The sequence below is a fragment of the Orbicella faveolata genome, unplaced genomic scaffold (genome assembly GCF_042242905.1).
Source record: "Orbicella faveolata isolate gen_17 unplaced genomic scaffold, um_ofav_v1 contig_35, whole genome shotgun sequence".
NCBI lineage: Eukaryota > Metazoa > Cnidaria > Anthozoa > Scleractinia > Merulinidae > Orbicella > Orbicella faveolata.
This window is the reverse complement of record NW_028301564.1, coordinates 17,235,932-17,262,734: the sequence shown is the minus strand read 5'-3', so window position 1 is coordinate 17,262,734 and position 26,803 is coordinate 17,235,932. Positions and strand designations below refer to the sequence as shown.

The following is a 26,803-nucleotide window of genomic DNA, read 5'->3' as shown; positions in this document are numbered from 1 at the left end:
AGAAGTGAGAGTGTTTGTGTCGCGTAGAAGCCACCTTAATCTGAATGGTTGAATGGCCATTGTATTTAAAATACAGATGGGATTAACGAGTGTGCCAGAATCATAGCTTTGACTAAAAGGAATACCATACCAAAATGTCTGTCCAATTTCATATTTTGAGTAAACTGGTATTTACGCTGTTCTGCATATGCATACATGAAATGTTTACTTACACTACATAATATGAAAGAACTTTGACAAACTGGTTAATCAAAGAAGTTTCATTCTCGATTTTTTTTTTCGAAATTTCAAATAGCAGCAAAGTAATACCATTACTTCTCAAGTCTTAATGGCCATCTGATATGAGCACAAGAGGACTGATTTTCCATTTAGTATGCTAAAAGGAATCGCCTGAAAATTGTGGTCACAGAGGACAAAGAAGATCGGAATTTAAACTGACTAAACATCTGAACTAACTGCGGTTGGGTTTTAGAAACAATATCTTTGAAAAACGTTTCTTTGGAAAATTTCTATCCCTGAAAATTAAGGAGTTCAAACCTGACATTGCACACGAAAATTTATGGGATGAAATATTACGTATATCTCGAGCTCCAAACCTTTCGCCTGTAAACCATTACACAGACAACCAAAAGAATTCGAGTTACCTTTGAAATGCAGTTTATTTAACAAAATACACCGGCAAAGGCATTGGTCTCTAAAAAAAATTGTTGGGCTGCATTGGTGCGCAAGTGAAACACATAGTTATAATTACCAACTTGAAATTGACCGCCATAGCGAATTTGTAAATCGGACGTTTCGAGCGAAGCCGTCGAATTGAATCGCACTGTTCGCGCCAAATTATTTGTTTAGAGCAATTCTTGTTAAGATTATTTTATTTTTCCACTGTATAACACTTTTTCACATATTTTATCACATTTTAGCGTTCGCCACATTTTTATCTATTATAATTTGTTAACATATTTATGCTAATTCAGAAAATTTTACTCACTTGAAAATGACCTCGGAGAGGTCGAAACGCCGTGACTTTTTAGCGCTAGTTTTTATTTCAATATAGAATTTTTTCTTTTAATAAGTTTTAGATTTTACTCGGATTGAGACCGTTGATGGCGTATGATCGACTGATAAGGTGAACTTTGAATATAACTTTATTTTAGAATTATAGCAGTTTCATTAGATGTGGGAATTGTAAACGTTTTTGTTTTTCATGCAATTTGAGTGCGTTTGCATCCCGATTATAACACCCTCGCATTAGGGCATTGCCTAAAGTTTTCGAGCAAGATCACCGCTCCCCCCCCCCCCCCCCCCCGCACCCCTCAAGTCCGAAGGTGCCCGTACGGCTATGACCTCTTCATAAGCATGACACAGAGAGACTCTAATAAATTGATTGGTGCTGTTATTGATTGTTTAATCGATTTAAAGTTAGAGTTAAAGAAGAACAGAAAATGAAAACCTGAATACGGGTAGCGAATGAGGTTACTGGTTGGAAATTTAGAGTAAAAATGTGTAAAATCTAAAATGTTTTCCATATATTGGGTCATGCAATCTTCGTGGGTATTATGTGATAACTGGAATTCTAGTTGCTACAAGGAAGTTCAATTCGTAGGACTTGATACGAAAACGGGTTACATGAACGACAAATGAAATAAACAAACTATCGGATTATGAGTCAAATTATCACCGAAGAATCTTTAAAGTGAAGTTCCAAAGTGATCGTTTATTGATTACTTGAGCAATTACTTTAACTTTTGTTGATGCGAAGTCGGTGTATTTCGTTCATTATCAATTTCAAATCGAATCTGGAAAGTAGTATCATCACTGAAAGGGGACTCAGTACTATAATTAAGTCAGCTACGCAAAACTTGGTTTTATTAGCACTAGCTGTGCGAATACGAGCAGCAGCATGCATTTACAAGTGACTAAAACACATTCATTCTTTTCACGTTGTCCCAACTAGGGGTTATCCTTCATAAGTGGAAGCATAAGCATGGATACACGAAGAACAAAATTGTTCTTTATTCCTCTTTTAATTCTTATACTAGTAGTAATCAGAGATTAGAGGAGTGCCTTCGACAGGATATTGTCTGTGAGAGGGAGTTAACAGGATTTATAGGCATATATGTTGCTATTTTACTCGGTAGATTTACTTTGTGGCACAATGGCCGCCGAGCTTGACAAATCGGTAAATTCACTTTCTGGCACAATCGCCGCCAAGCTGCACAACTTAGTTCGTTTATCGTGTGACCAAAAGCTATAGTAATGTTGCTCGATGACTGTCGAATGTATTCACTGCCAAATTCATTCACAATGACAAGATGGCTTTTCTTCGTCGAAGGCGAGAGGGTTGATAACACAATGCCGAATTTCCGTTTGATATTTGCACCGGGAGTAGCACACAAGTCCCTAAGACTTTGATAAAACATTTTGAAAAGCATAACGACTTACTCGAACGAAATATAAGGCAATTTAACTTACCAACAGAAGTAGTTTCTCCTATAAAGAACAGCCAAATAATTCCACCTTCTTGACTACTTTCTCCACATACGCAAAAGCACGTGGAACTCGCGTGAAATCGAGGCCAATAGGTTTAGAAGCGAGGGCACAGTCTCAGAGGGGGTGGGGGGCTAAATTTGACGCGACTTAAGGACGGTGCCTACTTTTGATTGTGCGCACACGTTTGCGCATCACGCAAGCATGGTTTAAGCGCCACGCACGCGCTGGGTTGACAGTGACGCAATCAACTACGCCACCAAGTACACGACTGAAATGAAAGCAAAGTTTTCCTAAGGTGACCAAATCAAGTTTAAGGAACCTGTACTTAAACCAGGAATACCAGACTAGCAGCGTATCGCTAACCACTAACTGTTAACGTCTTCCAGCTGAAAAACTAGCCGTTATCTGTCAAAAATTATACTGAAATCCAGTTGTAAACATGTACCTGCACATGGCGTAGTGCGCACGCGAAACAAGTATGAGATACGCATTTGTTTTACTAACTAGGGAGGTGACAGGAAAAAATGTTACGGGCACCGTAAAAGTTTTCAAAAAAGATCAATAACTTTAACAAACCCGTGGTTACCTCTACATTTTATGTTATGAAATGGAAGTGGCAAGCCTATTCAACACGTGATTAGTTTCTGGTTTTGAGCAAAAGGTATTTAGACTGTATTTTAGCTGAACCAGAGGAAGGCTGTCAGAGACGCTAAAAACGCTGTGGCAACGATTTTGTTATTAAAAACATAGCAAAAATGGTTTTTGTTACCATTTACCATGTAGTTTTAAGATCTTTATAAACGTGTTTGCGTTTCTGTATATAAAGGCGAATTCTATGGAAATCTGTGAAGAAATATCCTTTCCTTCTTTTTTTTTCAGAAAAATGCTGATGTCAGCATTTTTGATGAGATTCACGGCTAATTATCTCGAAAAAACGCCTAGCTACCCCAATTTTTCTTTCTGGATGCTAATAGCCCTTACAAAGATCTACTTTTTCCGCGTGGTCCTAACCTGGAGCAAAAACCTTTGTATTTAGTAGGCACCGTCCTTTAATTCGTGGTGAGGACAACAAAAGAAAATATTGGTGTGTTTGTTCTGGCTATGTTTCAGTCGCTGAAACTGTCCTCACTCTTCTTGTGCGTTGAAAAGTAAGACCTTCTAAGACGCGGGTTTTCAAGCGTAGGATTTCGCAATGATTCATCTCAGAAAATGAATGAACGATTATGTGGATTAGACTGGTGGAACTAAAAGATGTTACTAGAATTTCATTTCAGATATGGTCAGTGACTTGATGGTTAGTGCTCGCGGTTCTCGTTAGAAAAACAACTGACAAGTTGACAGCCTGAGTGAGAAATTTTCTTCTCCAGCAGAGAGCAAATTTCCTCAGTTCCACATGATGGTCAAAGTTTCGAGTCATGTATAACAAAAGTGTCCGGTTTCGGTATAAACAAAAGCTGAAACATATGATTCATTATGTTGTTGCGGTGAGCCTGCAAGTCCGATGTTGGTCGTAAATCAATTTCTTAACATCAAAATTCAACGTGCGGATTCTTGGAAACTCAGTATGTGGCAAGGTCAAGCCGACGAGGAAATGTGTTTGCTAAATGACCAGTTTTTTAAAAAAAAACTCAGCTATTATTGGACCTAAGTGATGACTTGAGGAAACCATTGACACCTTCCCAAGGCAACTTCACCCGGATCCACCCAACTTGTAATCCGGTCACGGAAAAAGTTATTACTTCCTGCAAAATTAACGCCGCTAACTTTTATTGAAGATTCTTCTTTTTAGTCAGTTCTTAAGGGCAACGCCGACCTTTTCCAATCAAAAACAAGCTGGTAACTCTCTCTAAATTAAATGATTCATTTTTGTCTGTTATTTTTCTCGCTCTTTTCTCATCTTTGCAACCTGTTTGTAATGTTGTTTGATAAAAACAAACCGTTGCTCTTATATTTATAGGCTGATTAATTTTGGTGGATCTTATGAACGCATTTAACTGGATTAATGCAATAAAAATGACATTAAACCCATTTCATGATGACGAAAACATACATTTTTCGGTGTTTTGCTAACACATAGCCGAATAAATCAACATCTGTCCAGTTTTTTTTTTCCCTAAATTCTGTTTTTGTTTGAGACAGTTCACCCCCAACAAGCTGGAACTCGCGATCAAAGAACCCGGGAATGTTATATTTTTATGAACAAAGCTATCTTAAAAAGAATAACAAGGAAGCGTTTGCGTTGTAAAAAATTTAGGCCCCGTCCAAACTAAAGCGTTTTCGCTTGAAAACGCACACCTTTTTTTTAGGCGTTTTCGCTTACCGCTCACACTAAAACGATCGAAAACGTTCGTCAGTCTTCTTCGAAAACGCATACACTGGAAAACGCTATTTAGAATGAGGACACTTGAAGACAAAGTCCTATTGTCGTGGACAGCGAAAAACGGAGCCTTTGAAAACATAAACGTCATTCACATCAAATGTGCGCATGTGAAAAAGGTGGTTGTGGTGTTTCCTCATTGCGTATGTATGTTTTCTAGCATTTTAGTTTGGACGGAGAAAATCGGCTGCGAAAACGGTAGTGTGGACTTGAATATTTGATTGATGCCCATTCGAAAAGGCTCTAGTGTCGATGGGGCCTTAAAGCTCTTTAATTAATCAATCAATTAATTTGTTTATTTGGGGCAATAAAATCGAAAGGACATCAAACGCTCATCTCAAAATGACTGGTGCCGTGTGTGTTTTTTTTTTTCGAAATTATTTACCTCGGGCTCTTCTGACATTTTATTTTGCGGTTTCTTTTGGTTCATTTTGTTTTCAAAGTAATGAGTTTGGGAAACTAACCCACGCAACTCTAAAGATCACGAACAACTGAACACGATCGCACGCGTCTTTAATTATTTTCACACACAAGCCCACAAAACATCAATTTAACGCCCTTTGCTCCTCTCAAAGCAAAAAGATTAAGCTCTTAAAAGCCTTCCTTGCCCAAAAAATTTAATTCAAATAGTTCCTATTGAGCTCTTTTGTTTGCCTCAGGGGTGTTTAATATTCCTTTGGGGGTGGGATGGGGTTGTTAAAACAGAGACACAGACTCAACACGAGCCGTTGGCATTGGGAATATTAAACCATTCAAGATAACCAGCCCTTAGACTTGGCCTATGCAGTCGGTCTTAATAAGTGAGATTGAGGCAACACAAGAAGTTAATGTGTTAAATGCTCTCATGTGGCTTGGGGCTCTGGGTTCATGAGCAAAACCCCTTGCACGAGAGGTGTATGCCTCCCGGGGGGGACTACCATGTAAAAAGGACGGGGGGTGCTCGTCGGAAGTTTCGAAAAGAACCCGTAAGAGGTACCTAGATTCTGTTTTGTGGGCGTGGCTCGAAATTTTTTTCACCCCTTGTAGGTATCAATTCTAAAACAAAACATTATCTCCGGTCATTTTTTTTGGCTCAATACCCTAGAAGGTACTGCAAAAGCTCCTGCTGTGGACCTTTTGAGGCTGAACACCCTCACAGGTACCAAAACCACTTCTTTAACCCCTAAAAGGTACGACAAGCACCCCCCGTCCTCGCCCGGTGTATGCATGTTAACGACCCAAATCCTTCTATGAATCACAGTTTAGCCTTACTTTTCTTTATTAAGATTCCGCTATAGGTTTACTAGTGGTTTTATACTGTTACAATATGTACCAACCAAGGAAATGATCTAACAGAAGACTTACAAATATCAACCTGTTTTCGGAAATAAGTATTAATGCAATTCTTAATTTTTGATCCTGTAAACAGATATTATTATAGTTCATGTTCATTAGCGTTACAGTTATTTTTATTCTAAGTTGGGTCTCTCTTATTAGCAGAGGGCTCTCCCTCTGCTAGATACTTTTATACATGTAAATATCATTCATTCGCTCATAAGTTCATTCAATGCTACACCTCATACCGTAGTAAAATGCAACTAGAATGCACAGGACGAAAAAGGTTTCCAAATTTATCACAGCTACGGTACTTAAAAGTTAATGTAATGCACAAACCTATGAATGTAGCCCAAAACGATTTTCCAGAGTCTGTCACGAAGTATGAAGTTGATTTGTATGTTGAGATATCCCAGCTGATGTAGAAAGTGACTTTGTTCATGTTGCCTAAGTTCTTTAGGTAATTACAGTATTCTAAATGTAGTTAATAAAATTAAAGTCACTGTCATTATGGAAGTTCAGTTCCCTAGCACTAAAAGTAACCAAGAGATGGGAGGTACAGTACATGTATTTTAAGAGATGCCCTAACAATTAGTGCAGGCACGATGGCCTCATAGTTAGTGTGCTCCACTCCAGATCAAGTGGTCCGGGTTCAAGCCCTGGCCAGGGACATTGTGTTGTGTTCTTGGGTAAGACACTTTACTAACACAGTACCTCTCTCCACCCAGGTGTATAAATGGGTACCGGCAAATTCAATGCTGGGGGTAACCCTGCGATGGACTAGCATCCCATCCAGGGGGAGTAGAAATACTCCTAGTCGCTTCATGCTACTGATACTGGAGATAAGTGCCAGCCTGGTGACCCACTTGGCTCACATGCAGAATTAACCTTTAACTACCTACATGCAACAATTGGGCAATATGCATATGTTATGTATTTTTAGACATTTCATGACCAAGAAGAAGGAAAACTGTTAAGTATACTTTATACTTAACCTATAATCAAAATTTCAAAGGGATTGACCTTGAGTTATCCAATCAAAAATAAGACTATCGCACCAAATGACCCACATGCTGAAGCACATCCCAGAGGATTACAAAAAGAAGATATATCCAGCCTGCAAGTTTTTAACTTGACTGAATGGTCTTCAAGACATGCATAAGAAGCCCAGTGGTGATGGTATAGTCTACAATGCAATGAACAACAATCACTGCAAACAAAAACACTCCAAAGTCCTTGAGGGAAGCCAAAAGTGCTGTGAAAATAAAATTGACTTTGTGTGTAAATTCTATGGGAATTCCACAGAGTTGTAGGGCAACAGTAAGCATGGAGATAAAGGCAGAGTGGGATGTCTGAAAAATAAACAGAATTAAGAAATATTTAAACTAAAATGTGAAGGCATTGATTCATGCAACGAGGGAGAAAGACGGGAGTCAAAAGCTCTTGCTTCCCATGCTCCTCTTTACATGGTCACCCTGACTCCAGGGGTGAATTAAAACAATATTATCAATTATGAGATATTTATACTGTTACCATTTTCTTCTGCTACTCTTCTCAGAAATCATGTTTCTTGCCCTTTCCTCTACCACCCCCTCCCTTGTGGTTTGCATTGCCATATGTGTCTCTCTAGACAGTTCTCTGTGTATTTGTAGATGTTTTGAGATTCACCACTTAATTTGTTACTTGGAGTGCAAGAATCAGGACGTTGGTTTAATCATACGATGGGTGGCAGAGTAATGGTTACCGCGCTAGATTCCAGCTTGCCTGGTCCATGTTCAAGCCCTGTTCAAGCCAGAGCCAGTGCATTATGTTCTTGGACATGACATGTTACTCTCACAATGCCTCTCTACACCCTGGTATATACTGTAAATAGGTATTGGCTAATTAAATTCAGGGAGGTTACCCTGTACTGGACCATCAACCCACCCAAACTACAAAATTGTACTCTCAGGCTAGCTTTTTCATTGTCGTCAATAAAGAGATAATACATCTATCATTGGTAAGCTCAAAGGGCGGGGGGGGGGGGGGGGGACCTCGGGCATGTATATGGGAAATTTGACTAAAAGTCTGCGCCCCAGCGTGGGGATGTTTTGTTTTTGGTAAGGAGGAAGGGGAACTGAATCACATCATGGTATGTGCTCCTCAGTGTGGACATCTTGAAATAGTTCTTCTGTAGAAGAACACAAGCATTTTGCAGGTAAGAACTTTTTTTCAACAAATAACACAACTACTTCTCCCTACTTTGTGGGGATTTAGAGGATTTTTAATTTTTAGTCTCACTTTTTATCAGATAATCAAGTGTCGGAATTCTTATATTTTCCATCCATTGACAGGGTACATTAAGCACCTCTTGAAATTTAAGGATGCCTGCAGGGCAGTACACCACGGCACTATGCTAAGGTGGGGATGTTTGATCTGATTTCACCCATTTTGGGGCCCTATGGTGGGGATGTTAACCAAACATTCTTCTGAAAAGTCAATTATCCCATATATGCCCAGGGTCCCCACAGGGGTTAACATTGATAGATGCATAAGTGCCAGTTTGATGAGCCACTTGCCTCAAATGCAAATTTGCATTAATATTTAAAAAATTCTCTGACCTAGTACTACCGCAATTAAAGGCACTAGGTCATGGTACTTTGGCTAATTCTGATTATTTTGGTTAGTTATGTACTCTAAACTTCAAATTGGCAGAACAATAAAATATGCACCTCTTGAAATTTACGGATGCCTGCCTTTGAAGGCAAGTCACAGCCACATAACAACCAAGGATGATCTCTGAGCATTATAAATGGCATTTTCATACAAATACAAACTGAGATAAGCTTGAAAGAGCTCAGCCTGACATTCGTTAAGATCACACAAATGCAATCAATTTTATACCCAGTTTTGCCCACCCGCGCCCTTTTTGGCTTTTCTAAGACAGTTTATTTTGAGTTTTTCTACATTTTTAAGCCAATACTGTGATACTGCAGTTAATTCCATGACCAGGCCAGTAACTCTAAACTTGCCTCAAATTGCATTACATAGCTCCTTTAATACAGGACAACAGGGAACAATTTGCAGGCTTGTGTCTTTAAAAACACTTTTACAAGTCTGCATAAGAGCCAAGTGGCCCATCAGGTCGGAGCTTATTCCGGTTTCTGTAGCATGTAGTGACTAGGAGTATTTCTACTCTCCCCTGGATGGTACCTAATCCATTGCATGGTTATCCCAGGCATTAAGTTCACTGTAACTATTTATATACCTGGGTGGAGAGAGGCACTGTTAGAGTAGGGTGTCTTGCCCAAGAACAAAACACAATGTCCCCAGCCAGGGCTCAAACGCAGACTGCTCAATTCAGAGACAAGCGCACTAACCATGAGGCCACCATGCCTACCAGAGTACTTTTATAGTATACTATTATAACTGACCTGTCTTAAGCTTGGCACACACATAAACAACAGCTGTAAAGCAAGGAATGGCCATATCATAGACTGAAAGAAATATAAGAATACAAAATTATTACTGTGATCAGAGAAAAAATGTGTATCACTGTGATGCAATATAGAGAACAAGATGTGGATTGACTGAAATGTGACATTTCTCAATGACTGGTCACCTTAATGTCTTACAAGTGAAGGCAATAAAGAAACGACATCTAGTTGAATGAAACAAGACAAATTCCCCAAGCAACAATGTTTTCCATATATTAACCCTTTCACCCCCACATTTTTACCAAAAAATGCCATTTTAACCGCTAAATTAGTTTTTTGGCTGCCACAATGCTAAATGGGCCTTAGTTTTGCTGAAAAAGGTATTTTTTACCAAAAAGATAAATTTCCTGAAAATTAGGTTTAAAATGTTCAAAATTTTAATTTAGCACATACGCATAAGCCAAAATTTGGACTTTCCTTTTCCCAGCCCTTTTACTCTCGCTATCTTTTGCGTTTCATTTTCTTTCTGGCTGCCGTAAAATGCTGGGTGTTAATCATGGGCAAAGCCCGAAATGGGACCTTGATCAATTATAGGTATAATGAGCCATTTTACCACCATTCTTGCACCAAAACTGATAAAGTTGTTTTTCAATTTGCTACATCAGAATGTGGTCGATATCCAAAATCCACTGTTGTGTGGATAGATCTATCCTAGCTCCACTATCTGCTTATAAAGGATATTTGGTAACATTTCAATTGATGACATCACAAGTGGTACATTAAAGAGCACGACCACTCAGTGCGTGTATATGTGCGCTTAGGGATAAAAGGGTTAATAAAACATTTTCCACACATTTTTTTAAGATTAAGCAGAAAGAGCCAAGAAAGATTTTTAAATACAAACAAATTTCAGGTCCATTACCCACCATAGATTCTGGATAAAGGTAAAAGCCAAGTCAACATCAATACAAGGCAGAACTGTCCATAAATGCAATATCATCAAAATCTATACATTGTGCATGTGAGATATCACTTTTTCATGTTTTTTTTTTTTTTTTATTCAAAGCAATTTATGTCTGCCGTGTGTCCAATATCAAATCCCAGCACAAATACCCCTAGTCATCACCGAAACTGTAAGCTCCAGATGGTGGTCTAGAACACTTCCCCCAATCAATGCAGAGTTTACCTACAACCTTACTCCAAGAAAGGTCACTAGAAATTCAGAGAGGTAGAAGGGTTTCAAAAGCCAAAGCTTTTGTAAAAAAAACTTTAATAAAGGAAGGTATAAAGCTTAACTGACATCAGCTTCAGTTGCTAGCTAATTCCGGTCCAATACCTACAATATGAAGACAGTCCGTTGTTAGAGGGCAGGGCTGGGATGATTTAGGGGGATACGGGGGGTTCTGTCGCTCCCCCCACTCCTAAATTAAAATAAATGAGACATTATAACATGCTAATTTGACCTCAGAATGCCCAAAATCTCATTTCTGAGGATCTCAATTTAAAAAATTTTACGGGAGAGGATTTCCCTGGAGCTGGTATCTCAGCAGTCCGTATCTCTAACACACTTCTTTGAAGTCCTGTATCTGGCCCAGGTAGGGATGAGAGTTCAACTCAACACAACCTTCAGGATGTGCATGTATATTTACTGGAACAGCAATGCGCATCCCTGCCAAAGAAATGTGAGAAATTCTACTACTTCACAATGTAGCTGTTGGTGATATTACTGCTCGAGAAACAGCCAATTACAGTCTCAAAAACAGCCCCATAGAGTCATTGGCACGGTAGAGTCCCATCTAAATCTCAAACATCGCTCAGATGGAGGATGAATTGAATGCGTGAAACAGATGTCTGTCTCCTCAGCTAACGCTATCTTACCTCTGACTGGACCAAATCATTTTGAGAATTACCACGATCTTGGTTTCTATTCAAAGAAAGTAAAACTTCCAAGTTTACATAGGTCCACTTGCTCACTAATACAATAGCCAAGATGATGTTGAATATAACTCGAGTCCATATACCAGAGTTTGAGGTGGAAGATAAGTGTTCAACTGTTTTGTTGACTTCAGCTGGCGGAAGATTCTGGTGGTGACTTGTCACTTCGGGTACATCTTTAAATTCGTCGTCCAAATAATTTTTTCCGTCCGTTTCTATATCTTTTGATTCGCAAGCAGTTTCTTCAGCTTTACTGCTTTGGACAGTTTGGTTGTCTTCATCTTCTACAGGCGACGAAACATCTTTTTCCCTAACAATAGTTTCACTTTCCTCGGGATCAACATCAAATTTGTTCTGATTAGAAACATCTTTTTCCGCTGAAGTAGAATTTAAAACAATCTCAGATGGTTGGTGCTGTGAGTTTAAAGTAGTGAGATGGCTTGATCGACTTCCCAATATTCTCTGAAGACGATCCTCGCTATTTTGCAGCACTTTTCTTCTCCTCGCTTCTCGACGCCGAGCGTCAGCCATCTTGGAATCAGACTATTGCCCAGTCCACCGTAATATTTGCCACGGCCTTCAGTAGCCGAGTTCTGGGAAAGACCCACCTCGGCGGCAAGGAAATAAAGTTAATACCTTCGATATTTCAAAAACGAGAAATTTTATATCAACAGATTTCTTCTATTTTTTGTCAAAATTTACGACTTTTTTCAAGCGTTGTTGCCAAAAGGCTTTGGCCGTATCAATTTTTTAGCTTCAGTCCATTTTCGGTTGCATAGCAAGACAGTGGTTAGAGCTGGCTTATTCAAGTATGCTTTCTTGTCATTGCGTCGATCGATGACTAAAATTTATCCATTAAAAAATAAGATTGCTAGTAAAACAAGTCCTTTGCTGAGCAAGCTGAGTGATTTCCATCAGAAAACAACGGCAATTTGAACCCGTGGCCTGCTGTGTGAATCATTTGCGTTCGCACATTGCATACGGCTGGTGCCCCTGAAGTTTGAATTGACCAATCAGGATTCAACAGTCGCGAAAAACTGTACTGTGCTGACGTCAAATGTTTGTTAACAGGAAAGGCATTGAAGTCGGGCAACTTTTCTCACTGGAGACGGCTTTGAATATTCACCAAAAGGGATTTATAATTCCAAAAATCATATCAGATTGTAATGTGAAGAATATGAAACCGATTTATGTCTCCAAACTTTCAATTAATATGGACAATATGTTGTTCCTCTTCAGTTTAATTCTCGGAACAAATATATAGTTACCTATTCTTAAGGTGTTTTGCTCTTTGTATTTCCCATGTCTTTTGAATCTAAATCCCATCATTCTGGCTGTTGAGAAAGTTTCTGGGATTTCAAAAGCTGCAATAGTTTTAAGTTATTGGGATGAGAAATGTTTCAGTATAAAAACTAGTTTCTAACCCTCTTGATCAATGCATATAGATATTTTTTATTTTCACTGAAGTAGGGGTGCTTGGGAGCAGGCGGATAGTAATCGGGAACAATAGGCAAAAAACGAAATAGCTAGTCTTTCATAAAATAAAAGCACAAATAAAACAGATAAAATGCTGGGAGAGATTTCTGCATGCCGTCGTCTCCGCTCGCGCATTTTATCATATATGGCGCGCAAATAAGACTGCCAACTACCTAGGTTACGTCACTGCTACTTGATGCTACAGAAACAGGGAAAAGCTCCGGCTCTTTGGTCTGCTTTAGTTTACTTTATGATGTGTTTTGCAATGTAGGTAATACTGAACCAAATGCTGGACTAAGCCTAAAAGCACTTTAAAATACTACTCACACCGCTAACAAAACTCTAGTTACAATACAACACTTGTATTACTTTATTTACAACCGTGAGGGTTACTTACACCACTTCGATACTCTACTAACAACACTTACACTACTAATAATACTCTATTTTAACGAGTTGTAAAGTATGTCACAATTCAGCCTCTTCAGCAGCTGCAATGATTTCACTTTAATAAAGCTATCTGTCTATTAACAATACAATACTTGTATTACTTTACTTACAATGTGGGTTACTTACACCACTAACAATTCTAATACTTAAAATACAATACTTGTATTACTTTACTTACAATGTGGGCTACTTACACCACTAACAATACTCTACTTGTAATACAACTTGAAACATCTTGCAACAACAATTAATGTAGAAAATTGCACGAATATATGAGCCAAAGTTTTTGTTGTTCTTTACGCGAACTGCTGTAATAATTGTTATCATAATTTCAACCCGTGTGGTATTTTTGAGAAAATGACGTCATTTTCTCCAATTCTCAACCAAGACTTGGAAAAAGGAAAATTAATTCTCGGAAATAAAGGTCCAAAAAAACACGAGTTCCTATGTTCGTAAAAGATTGAAATTTGCCAAGATATCTAGGAGAGACCTATTGTGCACGAAATGTTAAAAAATGGGTGTCGAGAATTTGATCATAGTGGCACTTTAAGTTAGATACAATACGGGATACTTATACTAAACTCAAAACAGCGAAAAGAAAAAAAATCAAAAATAGAAAATTTATACTTGCGCACATAACAATATTAGGGAAGCTTAAAATCTTGGAGCGGAAGGAGCGGGATGGCTATAGTGATTTATGATACAGCAACTAGGAAAGTGTGCAAAGAGAGAAAGATTCAATTTCGTTTTTATATTGTTTAAAAAAAAGGCTTAAAATTTTCAATAGCTGGAATACATTCTTTGCTTCTGTAAAGCTAGACGTAGAAGCTTACCGATGAAAATGCATCAATGAAAGAATTAAACAAGCGATATTCTCGGTGGACAATCCCCGAGCTATTTACCCTCTTTGTTTCCAGACCATTAAACAGTTTGTTCTCTGTGCTCTTCAAATCTTCAAATCCCCGTAGTATCTACAGCAACATCTGACAAACACGAATTCGCCATGCCGTAACCTATTTAAAACATTCTTCAACTTTTCAGTTTTTTTCGTCTCAACTTCTAAAATTTGTCAGCGCAATAAAATTTTGGAATGCGACAATGCCCCAAACTGGACCTCAATTATTACAATTAAAGATTATCCTATGTTATGGACATTATAGAAAATCAATCGGAAGGCTTGCTATATATCCTTACATCCTGTTTTATCCCACCAAAAAAACCATGTATTGAAGTTACAGAAAATCAAGTCACTTGTGCGATATTTCATGGTATACTATAGTTTTAAACGAGATACCCGTTTACTTAACTATACACTACTCGCCAGGCCTCACACGGCCTTTGTTTATCTATAAAGCTAAAACCATTATTAATGGAGTGACTAATAAAGTTGCTATTTGATTAATACTACTATTTCAATATCAACAAGGTTCCTTTTCTGTTATTTGCTCACTATGCGGTAAAGTAAACTAAAAGTTTTCTCTCCCCTTTGAATCCCAGTTTGCCGTGCTGAACAGCCAAGTTATCCAATACCAACAAATCGCCTTTCTTCCATTTAAACCCAACTGCGCATGTCCACGAGGTAGCCAGTATGTGCTGTAGTACTGCAGGCTCGATATCGCTGCCATCCCCATAATAAGTGTGACAAGGCTGTTTGTGATTGGGAATCTCAGTCCCCCCCGGAAGTAGCCGGAAGTACGAAGAATTATGAAGAGTTACCTGGTTGAACCAGATTTTCTCTCCTGTCTCCGGGTGTTGAATACAGGGGGGCCTGTTATGCCAAAAGTATAAATCTCCGCTGGGATCCCATGTGACTTTGCTGCCTTGCTCTTTCACTCTTTTTTCCACGACCTTTTCAGACAGGAATAAAAAAGAATAGTCATAAAGTTTTGATTACTGTGGTAAATACACTTGGCTTCGAGCTACAATATGCTAGCTAATTTTCAGACATGCCACTCCAGCAGACTGAACAAATATTAAACCAACTAGAGATGGTTACAAATCCCAACTGGCAATAGCTCTTAAGCATGATTATGTCACATACCCAAACTTCACCACCAAGCCTCGCTTGCGCGAAATTTTCTCAAACCTCTGGCGCCTTCGCGTTGTTTCCACGAGGGAATTCCTTTTATCTTTGCTATTTTGGGAATTTGTGCACGATAAAATTTTCAAAGCGAGGCTTGGCGGTTTAAATTTGCTTGTCTGTCTGATGTCTTCATGCATACGGGCTATTGTCGAAACCCTCACGAGTTTCCAATTGTAATCATGTCTAATTATCCAATAAAAAAACTTATTTTTTCCCAAGAGGGCTCGGTAATCAATCCTGCAGTCTCATTGGTTCTTAGCGCGATCCGGAGTTTCCTATCTCTGACCACGGTCACGGTAACGGGAGGAAACAGCGCGGGTGAAATTGTCGTGTTGGTTGATTTTCATGAGTGAACTTGCGGTAATCGTCAACCTTTGCTTTTTACACTTCCATCGACGATTAATCAACCAGGTTTATCTCTATTCACTTTTAAATGGCAAGGAGAGTCACTGTAAGTAAATTCAATTGAGCATTTTGAAGTTGTGAGAGTTTGTTTGGTTGTTTGTAGCTCGGCGCTGTAATGGCGCGTAATCCTGTATTTCTCTCGCCACAAAAAAGAAGTCAATTGCAGTGGAGTTTACCTCTCTGATCGTTGCTGTATTTAAGAGAATTTCTGTGGAATACACTTAACGGATTTCCTCGCTTTCTGCTACTCAATTTACGGTAGACAGTCTGACTTCGAGTGATTCGCAACGACTGATAGCATCGGGCTTAAAAATACTGCCCTTGGTCTGCAGCCTCAGGCAGCATTTTCAAGACCTCGGTCACAGTTTTTCATTATACAGACCTCCCAGCTGGCAAATAACACATATAACTTGAACACTCCGTAGTACTCCGAAAATTGTCACGTGCTACCAGAAGTCGTATTGCTGCAAGCTTTGCACAGTGATACAGACTGAGAGCTCATTCAATTTTAAGAGACTGGATCGAAAAACGTACTTGATTTGCCGGCCTATGGACCTTGAAATGGACGCAGAGACGAATAAGAATGTCTGGAGGAACGATGAAGGAACGATGAAGGAACGATGAAGCTTAAAATCTGTCCAGAGCAAAAGCTACGTAAGATCGATACCACATGTAATTTGTGACAATCCTGAGTTAGTACCGGAGCTGGAGCACGCGAATCGCACTGGTGGGTCACCACGGGTACGAATTTTTGGTACGGTTAAACCATCAAGCCGATAACATTTGATTGTGACCTCACTGTACAAGTGAACGAGCGTGGAAACGAGAGAGCGTCTGTCCGTACAGACTCTGTGGGAGGGGGAACGGGAGGGGAGTCTCAAAGTATCCCGAACGGGGAAGCTCACGAATGCCATCTTTGCTGGGCGGGATTTAAGAGATGTAAACTCATTTCTATTGCTGTGTCAACAAACGATAGCGGAGTTGAGTTGATAGAACGTTTTCAAGACGGGGTTTAACTAAAGCAGAACGTGAAAGGGAACGTCCGAGAGCAAGAATTAACAAGCAAAGAAGAAGCCAAGGAGATTGCAAAGAGAGCGGGTCAGGGCTAGAGAAAGGAAGCGAAACAATACTGAACAATACAGTGAAGTAGAGCGAGTCAGGACTAGAGAAAGGAGATGAAATGACACCGAACAATGCCCTGAGGCAAAGCGAGCGAGGAGTTGACAAAGGAGGCTAAATATCCAAAATGCACTTAGTTTTCACACTTCACTCACAGTTTGCGAATCCTTGAATAAATTTCATAGCGGCTTGGCTAGTCAACGCATCCATTGTAATCACAATATGTGTTTGGATGTGTAGTGGAAGCAAAATAGCATGAATGTATGGAGAATGCAACCTTTTCTAAGGTTCCACTACCTGCAGGAAGATAATCAGTGAAGGGTCCGGGTCCTGGGAGATAAGCGTGAAACTGAGATGTACCTGCTTACCTCTCTGTCGTCCGTGTCATGAATGTGTTGCCAGCTCATGTACTTTTTATTGGATTTGTCTGGCAAGTATCTGACGTAGCGCACTTGTCTGTCTTCAAATTTTCTTACAACTTCGGGGTCCAGTTTCGACAGGAGTTCCCTGTTTTTCACCAAAATTGTTTCTCCGCCACAGCCATCTGCGGGTTCTTTCAGGCAGAAAAAGAAAACCTGCAGGGGAAGAGAGAGTGGTCACAATTAGTTAAAGGCTGACTAAAAATTAAAATCATTTGCAATTGCTGACATTATAACCCCCACCCCCACCCCTACCACGTCTTCTAAGTTTATGTTTAATTAACAAAAGATCATAAAGCTTTTGCTTTATCTATTGGGTGCAACACGACTAACGGAAGGATAATGTGGTTATCCTGCTTTCTTTGGTATTCACTTATTAAAAAGCCTTCTGTTTTGTTCCTAGGGATAATGAATCGGTCACGACCTCTGGCATTTCAGTTACATTCGTCTTTTCTACACTTAATTGAACTGCTTACCTTGGAGGGGTAGACCTCAGTGTATGACATTTCGTTGTGTGGATCTTTAGCCACATCATCAGGATCATCGTTAGCGGTGTAAGTTCCTATACTTTTGTCAATTTTTTGTCGGAACGATGCACCACCTTCGTAAGTCATTCCTTTCCAAGGAATTGCCCTTGCAATAGTTGAAAAGTCCTGTGCAGTTTCAGCTGGAAGACCGCGGAACAAAATGGCGGGATGTTGTGCGTGGTTTTCCTCTACGTACCCCATACAATTTGCGCTCAATTCGGCGAGGGAGGACCGGTGCGGATTAATAACTCGCACGCCATGTGGGAATGACTCTCTTGGTTCTGCCAGGAATTCTGGGAAACCTTTACCCGTTGAACCAGCAGTAAACGGCCTGTCCTTGAGCCTCGACTTGAATTTAGTGACGAGCTCCTCTCTGAATACTGGCTGAAAAATGCTCTTTGCTGTCGGATTTTCCTGACTTTGCTGGGCTGAATAACTGCAAATAATATTTTTGAGATAGGACTTTCTGGTTCCGGGAATACTACACTTAGGAAGTCTCGAGAAAGACGCGCGAAGCTGCAGAAGTCGAGCTGCCATATCCTGTTAGGGGAGACAAATGATATAGGAACTGCGTTCAAAGAACAACCATTCATATTTTGAACAAGCTCAATTCCATGAAAATGAAATGTTATTGTTATAGATTTAAGGTTTTTACTGTTTGTTGTCAAAGTGGAGAAAATCAGTAAAGGAAGTGATCCATGAAAAGAAAGGAGGGGACCCACCGACCATTTAAGAGAGTAAACTGCATTAACGCAACCGGTGCCAAGCCTCATGCTTAGATTTCTTCTTAGCGCACACACGTGATTTATGGTTGATACACACGTGGGGTTTTGCTCCAGGGGCACGCTCCGGGAGTAAAGCTCCTCAGTGTGTACCAACGATTTCATGGGCGTAATTCATTCTCGGGAACAGAATTTCCACCCTGCAAAATGCTCGGCAACATTAAACCGGTTAAATATTTGGGAGCAAGATCCCGGAGCAAAACTTGAAAACGTTCCCTCGGGTGTACCATAATATGGAGCAAGCTCCCACACTATGCTCCCCAGTGTGTACTAGTCGTGCAAATTGACCCTGGAGCATGCTCCTGGAGCAAAATCCCTCGTGCGTATCGGCCTTAAAGATAGCCTGTTTTAGCAGGCTCGCCTTTGAGTCACACACGTGAGAACTGGTGAAGAAAATAAACAAGACGAGACCAAGGACTGTTATCGTTGTTTAATAATGCTTTATTCCTCAGACAATTCCAAATGACAGAATTAGGTGTGCTGTGCGATTGGGAGTACCTAGAATTTTTTAGAGCCGTTTATCCGACCACATAAACAAACCTTTATAAATGAGCGTATTCCAAAAAACACAAAATACGAATCTATGCTAAGCTTCTTCTTGCGCATATTATGCTGTTTCTGTTAAAGAGCTGAGTACATGGCTATTTGCTACAAACAAATTTAGACCGAATTTAGGGGCATCGGAGCAACAATCGGTCCTGATACTTCAGGGGGGTATCCGGTCACCTCGCCAACAGAGAACTTCGCCACCGACGAACTCGCCACCAACATCAAGAGAAAATTAAACTAGAGTAAAGTAGTCGAGGTACATTAGGTGTTCGAGCGACTACAATGTCAGTCGACTCGTAAGTTTGTTGGCTTGTGTGTTTGCAAAGAAAACATAGGTTTCTAGAATTCAACTACATGTATATATCTTTGAGAACTGACTGTGCTGTTATTGCTCAGTTGCTTCGCTGTTGCGTTTGCTCAAGCTTACGTAAGTGTTTCATAAAAGGCTTCGTCTCAACGATCAAACAACTTCAACCCGGCTTACACGGGCTGTGTGAGTTATACGACTACACAAAGGAGAAAGAATTTCAGTTTAATGTTATTAGATTGCTAGTAATTTGTTGGCGAGGAGGCTTCGCTTAGTGGCGAGTTCGTTGGTGGCGAGACTTCCTTGTGGCGAGGTACGCTGCCATACTTAGGTTCGTCTTCAGGTATGCTCGAACATTAACAAAGCAAACTGTATAACATGCCGAGAAAGTCATTTCTTATCAAACGAATTCTTAATGGTCCTAACATCGAAAGCTCAAGAGACTACAGATTGCCTCCTAGAACTTAGCGTATTCCAAAAGTACAAAATACGACTAGATGCTAAACTTGGTCTAGCACAGATTATGCTATTTCAGTGAAAAGACCACAAAAGTTACACAAACATAACCCGAGCAGAATCAAAATGAAACTTACCTCGGAATCGGAGTCACCGAGTTTGGGAGCAGACTGTTTGCGTGCTAATGTATGCAAATTTAGTGTCGTGATAAACATTACTCTATAAACACAATGGACCTTTCTGCCGATGTCACGTAATCCATCAAATATTTTCGCTCGCGCGCGATTGGTCTAAACGCGTCACGTGACCGACCATTCCCCAGCGGAATATCCGAGCCTATCCCCCAATTTTCAAAACTGCGCGTATTGCGAAAAATATTCGATCCATTTGACTTTGAAAATATGCTCGGATATTTGTCCGAGGATATTATCTGTTCCGAGAGGCGAACAGTTTTCCGAGAGCGTAGCTCGATGAAAACTGTGTGCTTTGAGGCACAGATAATGTCCAAGGACGAATATCCGAGGATATTTCCGCGCCAAATGGAGGTTATTGTTTATATATCAACAATATTTCGTATTTTTCATACAAACAAAAAACCACCTTCATAAATGCCGAATTTAGTGGATATGCGCAGTTTCATGCAGTTGGCCAGTTTGGTTGCCCCCTGGCAAACATTCTTTGTGAAAATTTGGGGTCCCATGTTTCCAAGCGATAGCAACGGATTCTTATGAAACTTGGCATATTTACAAAATTTCGCATGATACATCGAACGGTGAGGCTTTTTTTTTTTCTTGTTTGAATGAAAAATTCGGAAAAGAGTGACATCGGTTAAAAGGTCTGTTTGTATAAGTAAACAAGCAAATGATTTCAAGTGCAATTTGGAATAAATAAGAACAAGTAGCACATCCACTGAAAGCTAAGCACTCTGTCGTAATAATGTGGTCTGCAACTATTGGTCGAAGATTTAGTGTGGTGATAGCCTGCGAACAGGCTCCCAGCGAGGACGGAAAAAAAATCCGGCGATCGCGAAACAGAAGAATTCGGAGAGCAAAGCGATCGGGGCGGGGTCAGGCTCCCTCGCTTCGTTCGGGCTCACCGGGAGCCTGTTCGCAGGTTAGTGTGGTGATAAACACTAACAATAGAAGGTGATAAGTTGTTCTCACGGGAGTAGCGTGGAACCCGGCCTTACGTTTACCTCGTTGATACGGTCACCTCGTTATTACGGCCACTTTTTTTGTCCCGACGAAACGTCCATACATTTTCTTATAAGAAAACGTCGTTAATGCGGCCACCCCCTTAACACGGCAAACGGCCTCATTCTGAATCCCACTTAGTAAAACCCTTCACATTTTTACCCCGTTTAAACAGCCCCTCGAACCTGTTTTATCGCACCAAAAAAATCCATGTGTTGAAGTTGCAAAAAATCAAGTCACGTGCGATATTTCATGGTATACTACAGTATAAAACGTGATACCCGTTTACTTAAGCATGCACTACTCGCCAGACCTCACGCGCCCTTTGTTTATCTAAAAGCTAAAACCATTATTAATGGAGTGACTAATAAAGTTGCTATTTGATTACTACTACTATTTCAATATCAACAAGGTTCCTTTTCTGTTATTTGCTCACTATGCGGTCAAGTAAACTAAAAGTTTTCTCTCCCCTTTGAATCCCAGTCTGCCGTGCTGAACAGCCAAGTTATCCAAAACCAACAAATCGCCTTTCTTCCATTTAAACCCAACTGCGCATGTCCACGAGGTAGCCAGTATGTGCTGTAGTACTGCAGGCTCGATATCACTGCCATCCCCATAATAAGTGTGACAAGGCTGTTTGTGATCGGGAATCTCAGTCCCCCCCGGAAGTAGCCGGAAGTACGAAGAATTATGAAGAGTTACCTGGTTGAACCAGATTTTCTCTCCTGTCTCCGGGTGTTGAATACAGGGGGGCCTGTTATGCCAAAAGTATAAATCTCCGCTGGGATCCCATGTGACTTTGCTGCCTTGCTCTTTCACTCTTTTTTCCACGACCTTTTCAGACAGGAATAAAAAAGAATAGTCATAAAGTTTTGATTACTGTGGTAAATACACTTGGCTTCGAGCTACAATATGCTAGCTAATTTTCAGACATGCCACTCCAGCAGACTGAACAAATATTAAACCTACTAGAGATGGTTAAAAATCCCAACTGGTAATAGCTCTTAAGCATGATTATGTCACATACCCAAACTTCACCACCAAGCCTCGCTTGCGCGAAATTTTCTCAAACCTCTGGCGCCTTCGTGTTGTTTCCACGAGGGAATTCCTTTTATCTTTGCCATTTTGGGAATTTGTGCACGATAAAATTTTCAACGCGAGGCTTGGCGGTTTAAATTTGCTTGTCTGTCTGATGTCTTCATGCATACGGGCTATTGTCGAAACCCTCACGAGTTTCCAATTGTAATCATGTCTAATTATCCAATAAAAAACTTATTTTTTTCCCAAGAGGGCACGGTAACCAATCCTGCAATCTCATTGGTTCTTAGCGCGGTCCGGAGTTTCCTATCTCTGACCACGGTCACGGTAACGGGGGAAACAGCGCGGGTGAAATTGTCGTGTTGGTTGATTTTCATGAGTGAACTTGCGGTAATCGTCAACCTTTGCTTTTTACACTTCCATCGACGATTAATCAACCAGGTTTATCTCTATTTCCTTTTAAATGGCAAGGAGAGTCACTGTAAGTAAATTCAATTGAGTATTTTGAAGTTGTGAGAGTTTGTTTGGTTGTTTGTAGCTCGGCGCTGTAATGGCGCGTAATCCCGTGTTTCTCTCGCCACAAAAAAGAAGTCAATTGCAGTGCAGTTTATCTCTCTGATCGTTGCTGTATTTAGGAGAATTTCTGTGGAATACACTTAACAGATTTCCTCGCTTTCTGCTACTCAATTTACGGTAGACAGTCTGACTTCGAGTGATTCGCAACGACTGATAGCATCGGGCTTGAAAATACTGCCCTTGGTCTGCAGCCTCAGGCAGCATTTTCAAGACCTCGGTCACAGTTTTTCATTATACAGACCTCCCAGCTGGCAAATAACACATATAACTTGAACACTCCATAGTACTCCGAAAATTGTCATGTGCTACCAGAAGTCGTATTGCTGCAAGCTTTGCACAGTGATACAGACTGAGAGCTCATTCAATTTTAAGAGACTGGATCGAAAAACGTACTTGATTTGCCGGCCTATGGACCTTGAAATGGACGCAGAGACGAATAAGAATGTCTGGAGGAACGATGAAGGAACGATGAAGGAACGATGAAGCTTAAAATCTGTCCAGAGCAAAAGCTACGTAAGATCGATACCACATGTAATTTGTGACAATCCTGAGTTAGTACCGGAGCTGGAGCACGCGAATCGCACTGGCGGATCACCACGGGTACGGATTTTTGGTACGGTTAAACCATCAAGCCGATAACATTTGATTGTGACCTCACTGTACAAGTGAACGAGCGTGGAAACGAGAGAGCGTCTGTCCGTACAGACTCTGTGGGAGGGGGAACGGGAGGGGAGTCTCAAAGTATCCCGAACGGGGAAGCTCACGAATGCCATCTTTGCTGGGCGGGATTTAAGAGATGTAAACTCATTTCTATTGCTGTGTCAACAAACGATAGCGGAGTTGAGTTGATAGAACGTTTTCAAGACGGGGTTTAACTAAAGCAGAACGTGAAAGGGAACGTCCGAGAGCAAGAATTAACAAGCAAAGAAGAAGCCAAGGAGATTGCAAAGAGAGCGGGCCAGGGCAAGGGAAAGGAAGCGAAACAATACTGAACAATACAGTGAAGTAGAGCGAGTCAGGGCTAGAGAAAGGAGATGAAATGACACCGAACAATGCCCTGAGGCAAAGCGAGCGAGGAGTTGACAAAGGAGGCTAAATATCCAAAATGCACTTAGTTTTCACACTTCACTCAGAGTATGCGAATCCTTGAATAAATTTCATAGCGGCTTGGCTAGTCAACGCATCCATTGTAATCACAATATGTGTTTGGATGTGTAGTGGAAGCAAAATAGCATGAATGTATGGAGAATGCAACCTTTTCTAAGGTTCCACTACCTGCAGGAAGATAATCAGTGAAGGGTCCGGGTCCTGGGAGATAAGCGTGAAACTGAGATGTACCTGCTTACCTCTCTGTCGTCCGTGTCATGAATGTGTTGCCAGCTCATGTACTTTTCATTGGATTTGTCTGGCAAGTATCTGACGTAGCGCACTTGTCTGTCTTCAAATTTTCTTACAACTTCGGGGTCCAGTTTCGACAGGAGTTCCCTGTTTTTCACCAAAATTGTTTCTCCGCCACAGCCATCTGCGGGTTCCTTCAGGCAGAAAAAGAAAACCTGCAGGGGAAGAGAGAGTGGTCACAATTAGTTAAAAGCTGACTAAAAATTAAAATCATTTGCAATTGCTGTCATTATACCCCCCCCCCCCCCAACCCCTACCACGTCTTGGAAGTTTATGTTTAATTAACAAAAGATCATAACGCTTTTGCGTTATCTATTGGGTATAACACGACTAACGGAAGGATAATGTGGTTATCCTGCTTTCTTTGGGTTCTCACTTATTAAAAAGCCTTTTGTTTTGTTCCTTGGGATAATGAATCGGTCACGACCTCTGGCATTTTACATTCGTCATTTCTACACTTTATTGAACTGCTTACCTTGGAGGGGTAGACCTCAGTGTATGACATTTCGTTGTGTGGATCTTTAGCCACATCATCAGGATCATCGTTAGCGGTGTAAGTTCCTATACTTTTGTCAATTTTTTGTCGGAACGATGCACCACCTTCGTAAGTCATTCCTTTCCAAGGAATTGCCCTTGCAATAGTTGAAAAGTCCTGTGCAGTTTCAGCTGGAAGACCGCGGAACAAAATGGCGGGATGTTGTGTGTGGTTTTCCTCTACGTACCCCATACAATTTGCGCTCAATTCGGCGAGGGAGGACCGGTGCGGATTAATAACTCGCACGCCATGTGGGAATGACTCTCTTGGTTCTGCCAGGAATTCTGGGAAACCTTCACCCGTTGAACCAGCAGTAAACGGCCTGTCCTTGAGCCTCGACTTGAATTTAGTGACCAGCTCCTCTCTGGATAGTGGCTGAAAAATGCTCCTTGCTGTTGGATTTTTCTGACTTTGCTGGGCTGAATAACTGCAAATAATATTTTTGAGATAGGACTTTCTGGTTCCAGGAATACTACACTTAGGAAGTCTCGAGAAAGACGCGCGAAGCTGCAGAAGTCGAGCTGCCATATTCTGTTAATGGAGATAAATGATATAGGAACTGCATTCAGAGAACAACCATTCATATTTTGAACAAGCTCAGTTCCATGAAAATGAAATGTTATTGTTATAGATTTAAGATGTTTACTGTTTGTTGTCAAAATGGAGAAAATCGGTGACTTAGGAAGTAATCCATGAAAAGAAAGGAGGGGCCCACCGACCATTTAAGGGAGTAAACTGCATTAACGCAACCGGTGCCGAGCCTCATGCTTGCTTACATTTCTTCTTGGCGCACACTCGTGATTTATGGTCGATACACACGTGGGGTTTAGCTCCAGGGGCACGCTCCGGGAGCAAAGCTCCTCAGTGTGTACCAACGATTTCATGGGCGTAATTCATTCTCGGGAGCAGAATTTCCACCCTGCAAAATGCTCCACAACATTAAACCGGTTAAATATTTGGGAGCAAGATCCCGGAGCAAAACTTGAAAACGTTCCCTCGGGTGTACCATAATATGGAGCAAGCTCCCACAATATGCTCCCCAGTGTGTACTAGTCGTGCAAATTGACCCTGGAGCATGCTCCTGGAGCAAAATCCCTCGTGCGTATCGGCCTTAAAGATAGCCTGTTTTAGCAGGCTCGCCTTTGAGTCACACACGTGAGAACTGGTGAAGAAAATAAACAAGACGAGACCGAGGACTGTTATAGTTGTTTAATAATGCTTTATTCCTCAGACAATTCCAACTGACAGAATTAGGTGTGCTGTGCGATTGGGAGTACCTAGAATTTTTTAGAGCCATTTATCTGACCACATAAACAAACCTTTCATGAGCGTATTCCAAAAAATACAAATAAGGATCTATGCTAAGCTTCGTCTTGCGCATATTATGCTGTTTCTGTTAAAGAGCTGAGTACATGGCTATTTGCTACAAACAAATTTAGACCGAATTTAGGGGCATCGGAGCAACAATCGGTCCTGATACTTCAGGGGGGTATCCGGTCACCTCGCCAACAGAGAACTTCGCCACCGACGAACTCGCCACCAACATCAAGAGAAAATTAAACTAGAGTAAAGTAGTCGAGGTACATTAGGTGTTCGAGCGACTACAATGTCAGTCGACTCGTAAGTTTGTTGGCTTGTGTGTTTGCAAAGAAAACATAGGTTTCTAGAATTCAACTACATGTATATATCTTTGAGAACTGACTGTGCTGTTATTGCTCAGTTGCTTCGCTGTTGCGTTTGCTTAAGCTTACGTAAGTGTTTCATAAAAGGCTTCGTCTCAACGATCAAACAATTTCAACCCGGCTTACACGGGCTGTGTGAGTTATACGACTACACAAGGTAGAAAGAATTTCAGTTTAATGTTATTAGATTGTTAGTAATTTGTTGGCGAGGAGGCTTCGCTTGGTGGCGAGACTTCCTTGTGGCGAGGTATGCTGCCATACTTAGGTTCGTCTTCA

At 40.7% G+C, this 26,803-nt stretch overlaps 3 protein-coding genes across 3 annotated transcripts; all 3 read right to left on the bottom strand.

Moving 5' to 3' along the window:
* Positions 1-6,107: 6,107 nt before the first annotated feature.
* On the bottom strand, positions 6,108-12,093 carry LOC110042335 (uncharacterized). The gene is made up of 3 exons (XM_020747701.2): positions 11,476-12,093; positions 9,595-9,657; positions 6,108-7,533 (listed from the first exon to the last, which is right to left on the bottom strand). The coding sequence occupies exons 1-3, from the start codon at positions 12,061-12,063 to the stop codon at positions 7,309-7,311; spliced, it is 876 nt and encodes a 291-aa protein (XP_020603360.2). The 5' UTR covers positions 12,064-12,093; the 3' UTR covers positions 6,108-7,308.
* Positions 12,094-13,354: 1,261 nt separating this feature from the next.
* On the bottom strand, positions 13,355-20,299 carry LOC149103545 (uncharacterized). The gene is made up of 4 exons (XM_089272837.1): positions 20,243-20,299; positions 17,961-18,551; positions 17,434-17,640; positions 13,355-15,306 (listed from the first exon to the last, which is right to left on the bottom strand). The coding sequence occupies exons 2-4, from the start codon at positions 18,546-18,548 to the stop codon at positions 14,908-14,910; spliced, it is 1,194 nt and encodes a 397-aa protein (XP_089128963.1). The 5' UTR covers positions 18,549-18,551; positions 20,243-20,299; the 3' UTR covers positions 13,355-14,907.
* A 1,416-nt stretch (positions 20,300-21,715) lies between these two features.
* LOC149103544 (uncharacterized) lies at positions 21,716-25,390 on the bottom strand. Its single transcript, XM_089272836.1, has 3 exons — positions 24,786-25,390; positions 24,259-24,465; positions 21,716-22,132 (listed from the first exon to the last, which is right to left on the bottom strand). The coding sequence occupies exons 1-3, from the start codon at positions 25,371-25,373 to the stop codon at positions 21,734-21,736; spliced, it is 1,194 nt and encodes a 397-aa protein (XP_089128962.1). The 5' UTR covers positions 25,374-25,390; the 3' UTR covers positions 21,716-21,733.
* Positions 25,391-26,803: the final 1,413 nt, after the last annotated feature.